General features: G+C 40.2%; 1 protein-coding gene across 1 annotated transcript; it reads right to left on the bottom strand.

Moving 5' to 3' along the window:
• Positions 1–1825, bottom strand: LOC121880500 (E3 ubiquitin-protein ligase TRIM21-like). The gene has a single exon (XM_042387743.1). It carries the CDS (start codon positions 1823–1825, stop codon positions 179–181), a length of 1647 nt encoding a protein of 548 aa, XP_042243677.1. The 3' UTR covers positions 1–178.
• Between the last annotated feature and the right edge of the window lie 6436 nt (positions 1826–8261).

The following is an 8261-nucleotide window of genomic DNA, read 5'->3' on the forward strand; positions in this document are numbered from 1 at the left end:
TGTTTTTGACTAGAAATGAAACTAAAGTTCTGTGGATTTGATCAGATGTTTAAATAGAGATTTAATTTTAGATAGAAATCCTAGTTTGTGTTTTTTCTCATAATAAACAAGAATGTGTTTGTTTATTTACTCTCTTCAAAAACAAAGACACATTTATGACATAAAACAGGTGATTACTCTACTCAGTTTGATTGACAGGACAGATGATCAGAGGGGCAGAGTTTTTACCACCATCATTAGGACAGGGACTGAAGTATGGGTAGAGTTTCTCAGTGAAGGAGCAGCCAGTAAAGGAGTAGATAAGAGCTGCAGCATCTACGTCATAAAAGGAGACCAGACCCTCCTCATAATCCACAAACACCCCCACCTTCTGAAGCTGAGACTGCAGAGAGAGAATGACTGGAGGGTCATCAAGAGCTTCATACTCATTTCCATTTCTCAACCATATAGCCCAGTAACCATCCTGAGGTGTCAGTGTGATTTCTCCCTTCCTGTTGATCGACTCTCTGGCCACTCCTAAATCCCAGTCAGTCTTCCCTTTAACCTGAACCTCAAAGTAAGATCTGCCTGAAGAGAAACTCTGCTTTCCTAACACAAAAACACAGTAAGAAAATCTCTCTGGGTTGTCTGGGAGATTCTTCTTCACATCACTATCATTTACTTGTTTCTCATCATCAGACAGGATGAGCCAGAAATATGCTGTATCAGGATCAAGAGTCACATCCACTGCATACTGCTGGACCCTCTTCAGCTCGACCTCACCGAGCAGCTTCTTCATCTCTTTACTGAGCGTCTCCTCCAGGTGAGTCACAGCTCTCACCACAGTCCCCTCATATGATGGTGGACGGACGCTGACCTCTGTCCAGTCTTTGGTGGGTTGAGTAGCTTTCAGGGACGGGAAGTTTTGGAGGAGGTGGAGGTGGTCTTCAGAGCGTGAGAGCTTCTCCACCTCAGAGCTTCTCTTCATCAGCTCAGAGATTTCCTGTTCCAGCTCTTTGATGAAGTCTTCAGCCTGTTTCTCTGTCGTTCTTTGCTTCTCTTCAATCGTCTCAATGAGCTCATTCAGGCTTCTCTCAACAGACTCCTTCAGAGCGGTGAAGACCTGAACACCTTCTGCTTTCTCTCTGTCTGCATCTTCCTTACTGAGGTCGACTGATTGTTTGATCTCTTGAATCTTCAGTCGTCTCTTCTGGATCATCTGTTGAATTTCAGCCTCTGTCTTCCCCAGCTCTGCCTTCTTTCCTTCATATTCTTCTTTCAGAGGTACAAACTCATGTGTCTTGTGGTCTAAAACAGAGCAGAGCATGCAGACACATGTCTGGTCGGTCTTACAGAACAGCTCCAGAGGTTTATCGTGCTTCATACACATCCTGTCTTCCAGGTTCTCCACAGGGTCCATCAGCTGATGTCTTTTCAGACGTGATATTGTCAGATGAGGCTCCAGGTGAGTCTCACAGTAGGAGGTCTGACACACCAGACAGGACTTCAGGGCCTTCAGTTTGGTTCCAGCACAGACGTCACAGGGAACTTCTCCTGGTTTGGCAGCTTGTTGCTCTGAGCTGCTGCTGCTGGCTTTCTGTTGAGCTTCCTGTCTGAACTGAGAAACAACCTCAGAGAACAATGTGTTGACGTGAAGCTCAGGTCTTGTGTTGAAAACCTTTTTACACATCGGACACAGGTACTGGTCATCACTGTTCCAGTGTTCAGTGATGCAGTTTTTGCAGAAGTTGTGTCCACATGGTGTGGTGACTGGATCAGTGAACACATCCAGACAGATGGAGCACAGAAACTGATCTTCAGATCGCAGACAGCTGGCAGCAGACATATCTACACACTGAGTGTGAAAAACAAAAGACACAATTTATTCAAAGTTAAATTTTCATTATTTGTTAAAAAGAAATAAAGATAATTACTGTTGTATTAAGTATAACATGTAATATTAGGTAAAGTAATATTGAATTATATTTCTGTTATCGATCAGGATGGGAACACGTGAACGGAGTCGTGAGCAACCGTGATCATTGAAGTCGTGCTGGCAGCTCAAACAGTTATCCACAAGGCTGCATGGTGAGTTTAAAGTTGTTGTTTACTTTGATGACGTGTTTTATGTGAGCTGGTTTACACAAACACAGTAAGAGACTGTCATCTGCAGCTCTTTATCTAACAGCTCATTGTGGCTGTTTCTGCTTGTACTATTCTTCCATACAATCTTTAAAATGAACCACTGACAACATAACACAGAATATGTCCATATCTTGTTGTGTAGACCAACTGTTATTGAAGAATAGCACTGCTAACAAAGCTCTGCTAACTTGGTGACAAACACATTTTATTACCTGCAGCTGCTTCACAATAAAAGCTGCTGCTTGTTGGTAGAAAGCTTTTAATGTGAAACAGCTACAGGAAATAGAATGCAGTGTGTCTGTAGGAAGTGATCAGTAAATAGTAATAAGACCAGGAAGGTTGGAGTGAAGCTGAACTCCAAACCACAGAGATTCAGTTACAAGTTACAAAAGTCCTGAGAACTGACACAGAGAGACTGTTTAAAAAACAATTAAAGTTGTTTCACTGAATCTGTGTAAAAACATCTTTAGTTATATTGTCACTAATTTCACAAGTGTCAGTATGAAATGAAAAGAGTGGAACTTCCTGTCTGCTGTGTTAAAGCTGGTTGTTGAAACATTAAATATGATCAGTTGTACTCACCAGTGTTTGGCAGAGACTCTGCTGTGTTGTTGAGAAAGACTTGATGAACTCAGTTTAATTTTTATTTGGACAGAAGTGGAGAGACTCGACTGCAGCTCTGCTGTCGCTCTGACAAACTTTCAGTTTCAGTTCTGCAGAGTGACGTTGCAGCTGTCTTGTCTTTCCAGTGTTGCTCCTCCTCTTACTGCAGCTCTGACTGTAAGTTTGTTTCCTCCTCTTGATTTACAGTATTATTGTGAAATATCATGGAGCAAAGGTGAGACTGTAAATAACAGGCAGCCAGTTTTCATGTTAACTTCTTTTTCTCTTTATCTTGAATTGAGTTCAACAAATGTCGTCTGGTCAACGTTGATGTTAAATCAACAGTTATTTCAAAAACACATTTTTTAACTTCTACAAACAGTTTCCAGTTTACTTCACAAAATGAGCTGAAAGACAGTCGACAACAACCAAAGGATCATTTTATTTTATTTCATGCAGATACGATTTCTATATTTTGCTTCATGTTCTACCTTATTTGTTCCTTTGCTGTAAAGCCAATTGGTTGTTTTGTGGTGAACCACCACAGTCCTGACAGGGATAAATGTAGAATCTATCATCTCTGTACTGAGTGATGCTTCACACTGCCAGCACTGTCCTTTGGGAGTTTGGGAGTTGTAGTGTGAACCCTGTTAGCCACAGAGCTAACGTCATGTCAGCAGCTCTGCTGTCAATCTGAGGTTTGGAACATTTAAAGAATTAAAAAGTGTTTGTTAGCAGGAGTTGGATGGTTTGAATCCTCAACCTGTTTTAGTAAATCTTGATGATGTAATGATCTTCCATGTTTAAGAAACTTTTATTGTAGTAACAGAAACCTTTTATTAGATAAAACTTTATTGTTCATTGGGGGGAAAATTCAAGTTACAGCAAGAAAATAGATGAAGTCCTATTTTAATAAAATAAACAAGAGTGAAATAAAAAAAAATTAGTTCAATTATTTATTAAAGTAATTTACATACAATGTATATTATAAACCTTAAACTATATAAATCAATGTGCAAACATTTAAGTGAGAAGGATCTTGTAGTGTATAGGTATATACAGCTGTATGCAAAAGTTTGGGCACCTTTTGACAAACTTAACTCACCTTAACTCAAAGTGTATAGATTTTGATTGAACTGTCCTAAATGTTAATGGTGAGGGTTATTACTTAAAGGACGAGTTCACAGTATTTCAAATGTGTCTTAAAACAGCAATCAGGTGTCCATAGTAACAGTGAAAGAGGTTTTCCTCGCTGTAATCATTCCTCCTGTTCATACTGGATATTAAAAGATCCTTCAAATGTGCTTTCAATGGAAGTGATGGAGGCCAAAATCCACAGTGTGTCCACACAGTCATTTAAAAGTCTGTGTGAAGCTTCTATTCAGCTTCATCAGTCTGAGTTAGTCATATCAAGTGGATATCTGACACATTTACAGTCTTTTTAGCATCAAATTCCCTCTTTGTGTTTCCTTGGACAGTGTTTCCCTGTTGAGCTGCAGGTGGAAGTATAGTAACAAAAAGAGGGACTTTGGCACTAAAAAGACTGTAACGTTGAAAGATATCTACTTGATTTGACTCATTTGGACGCTGAAGCTTCATATTAGCTTCAGATAAACTTTTAAATACATTTTTGCGCAGAAGGAGGACTGTGGATTTGTCCCCCATCACTTCCATTGTAAGGTCATTATGAAGGGATCTTCTAATGGTCAGTATGAACAGGAGGAATGATTACAGCAAGAAAAACAGCTTTAATGTTCATTTGGGCTCCTGACTGTTGTTTTAAGACACGTTTGGAAAATTGTGTATCTGTGCTTTAATATTTTTACCTGCAAAAAGATCTGAGTTGTTCTTTTATCGCTGCTAATAACAGCGTTATAATGAAATGGTGAAAGTAAAGCAGCGACAGAGGACCAATGCTTGGGTTTGTCTATCGAGCCTCCAAATCACTGAATGTGTCCCTGCATGCACAGAGCACACAGAAGGGAAGAAATGGAGGTAAATCAGCCCATATTTGCTTGTGTGCACTGAAGCTATTTAGGTATAAAATGAACAAGTTGTGAAGAATGTTTCCTTTCATATTCTTTACAGTTTGTTTTGAAGGTAAAACCTCATTCTGAGTCCTGCTGTCAGATTAAAGACGCAAAACAAACACGTGACACAAAGTTTTTGTTTTAATTCATGAACACATTGTCAGTTTTGCATTTTTACAAACAGAATAATCAGCTCCTGCAGCATCTGTATGAAGAAGATGAGCTTTGCTTTGTCTCCTTCACACCTGTCTGTGTCACTTTTTCTGCACAGTTTTGCAGTCATGTGTTACAGAATAGAAACATTTCTTCTGATGTTTGGCAGCAGGGTTATTTTTTTACATTGTACTGAGTCAATTAGTCTTTATTCTCCTTTAAAATATGTTTACTATACTTCACTACTCTTTTAGGATGGTGCAGTAGTCTGTTGCTGATTAATTCTCATTAACTTTTAATGGCAAAACATGATTTCTTTAATCTACTTTGTTGAAACATCAATAAATAATGTGTTAACTAAAGCTGCTCTGAAGACAAAACAAGAATTCAGAGTTTTGTCTAATCAGAGTTTAAATGTGGAAGATAAAATATTCTGTGATGTAACATCAAGTAGAGTAAGATTTGACTTTATATGCCATTAAAGTACATTATTACAGTATTACAGTACATTAGAAACAGCAGACAGCACAGTGTGATATTACTGACTGACTGATGAACTGTTGGACACTGACACCATCTAGTGTTTGAAAAGCATCAATACAACCTGAGAGGCCTCTTTAAAGGGATTCTTTTTAAAGCAGCTATAATCTATATTTTTCATAATAAAATGTTTTCACTGTCAGTGTGTAATGTGTTGGTTGTGGCTCGTAGTGATGAACCTACAGAGAATTATCAGTGACTCTGCAGCTCCTCTCGGCTTTACGGAGCAGTTTGATTGACAGGACAGATGATCAGAGGGGCAGAGTTTTTACCACCATCATTAGGACAGGGACTGAAGAATGGGTAGAGTTTCTCAGTGAAGGAGCAGCCAGTAAAGGAGTAGATAAGAGCTGCAGCATCTACGTCATAAAAGGAGACCAGACTCTCCTCATAATCCACAAACACCCCCACCTTCTGAGGCTGAGACTTCAGAGAGAGAATGACTGGAGGACTAGCGAGAGCTTTGTATTCATATCCATTTCTCAACCATATAGTCCAGTAACCATCCTGAGGGCACAGACTGAATTCTCCCTTCCTGTTGATGGACTCTCTGGCCACTCCTAAATCCCATTTAGTTTTCCCTTTAACCTGAACCTCAAAGTAAAATCTGCCTGAAGAGAAACTCTGCTTTCCTAAAACATTAGCATAACGTGTAAATCTCTTTGGGTTGTCTGGGAGATTCTTCTTCACATCACCACAGTTTATTTGTTTCTCATCATCAGACAGGATGAGCCAGGGATGTGCTGTATCAGGATCAAGAGTCACATCCACTGCATACTGCTGGACCCTCTTCAGCCCAGCCTCACCGAGCAGCTTCTTCATCTCTTTACTGAGCATATCCTCCAGCTGAGTCACAGCTCTCACCACAGTCCCCTCATATGATGGTGGACGGACGCTGACTTCTGTCCAGTCTTTGGTGGGTGGAGCAGCTTTCAGGGACGGGAAGTTTTGGAGGAGGTGGAGGTGGTCTTCAGAGCGTGAGAGCTGCTTCACCTCAGAACTTCTCTTCATCAGCTCAGAGATTTCCTGTTCCAGCTCTTTGATGAAGTCTTCAGCCTGTTTCTCTGTCGTTCTTTGCTTCTCTTCAATCGTCTCAATGAGCTCATTCAGGCTTCTCTCAACAGACTCCTTCAGAGTGATGAAGACCTGAACACCTTCTGCTATCTCTCTGTCTGCATCTTCCTTACTGAGATCAACTGAGTGTTTGATCTCTTGAATCTTCAGTCGTCTCTTCTGGATCATCTGCTGAATTTCAGCCTCTGTCTTCCCCAGCTCTGCCTTCTTTCCTTCATATTCTTCTTTCAGAGGAACAAACTCATGTGTCTTGTGGTCTAAAACAGAGCAGAGCATGCAGACACATGTCTGGTCGGTCTTACAGAACAGCTCCAGAGGTTTATCGTGCTTCATACACATCCTGTCTTCCAGGTTCTCCACAGGGTCCATCAGCTGATGTCTTTTCAGACCTGAAACTGTCAGATGAGGCTCCAGGTGAGTCTCACAGTAGGAGGTCAGACACACCAGACAGGACTTCTGGGCCTTCAGTTTGGTTCCAGTACAGATGTCACAGGGAACTTCTCCTGGTTTGGCAGCTTGTTGCTCTGAGCTGCTGCTGCTGGCTTTCTGTTGAGCTTCCTGTCTGAACTGAGAAACCATCTCAGAGAACAATGTGTTGACGTGAAGCTCAGGTCTTGTGTTGAAAACCTTTTTACACATTGGACACAGGTACTGGTCATTACTGTTCCAGTGTTCAGTGATGCAGTTTTTGCAGAAGTTGTGTCCACACGATGTGGTGACTGGATCAGTGAACACATCCAGACAGATGGAGCACAGAAACTGATCTTCAGATCGCAGACAGCTGGCAGCAGACATATCTACACACTGAGTGTGAAAAACAAAAGAAACAATTCGTTTAAAATTAAATTTCAATTATTTGAAAAGAAATATGGATAATTACTGTTGTATTAAGTATAACATGTGATATTAGGTGAAGTAATATTGAATTATATTTCTGTTATCGATCGGGATGGGAACACGTGAACGGAGTCGTGAGCAACCGTGATCATTGAAGTCGTGCTGGCAGCTCAAACAGTTATCCACAAGGCTGCATGGTGAGTTTAAAGTTGTTGTTTACTTTGATGACGTGTTTTATGTGAGCTGGTTTACACAAACACAGTAAGAGACTGTCATCTGCAGCTCTTTATCTAACAGCTCATTGTGGCTGTTTCTGCTTGTACTATTCTTCCATACAATCTTTAAAATGAACCACTGACAACATAACACAGAATATGTCCATATCTTGTTGTGTAGACCAACTGTTATTGAAGAATAGCACTGCTAACAAAACTCTGCTAACTTGGTGACAAACACCTTTTATTACCTCCAGATGCTTCACAATAAAAGCTGCTGCTTGTTGGTAGAAAGCTTTTAATGTGAAACAGCTACAGGAAATAGAATGCAGTGTGTCTGTAGGAAGTGATCAGTAAATAGTAATAAGACCAGGAAGGTTGGAGTGAAGCTGAACTCCAAACCACAGAGATTCAGTTACAAGTTACAAAAGTCCTGAGAACTGACACAGAGAGACTGTTTAAAAAACAATTAAAGTTGTTTCACTGAATCTGTGTAAAAACATCTTTAGTTATATTGTCACTAATTTCACAAGTGTCAGTATGAAATGAAAAGAGTGGAACTTCCTGTCTGCTGTGTTAAAGCTGGTTGTTGAAACATTAAATATGATCAGTTGTACTCACCAGTGTTTGGCAGAGACTCTGCTGTGTTGTTGAGAAAGACTTGATGAACTCAGTTTAATTTTTA

This window comes from Thunnus maccoyii, chromosome 2 (assembly GCF_910596095.1).
Source record: "Thunnus maccoyii chromosome 2, fThuMac1.1, whole genome shotgun sequence".
NCBI lineage: Eukaryota > Metazoa > Chordata > Actinopteri > Scombriformes > Scombridae > Thunnus > Thunnus maccoyii.

Bases quoted from the DNA above. Each gene is read 5' to 3' on its own strand.
- LOC121880500 (XM_042387743.1), bottom strand. From the start codon at position 1,825: ATGTCTGCTGCCAGCTGTCTGCGATCTGAAGATCAGTTTCTGTGCTCC.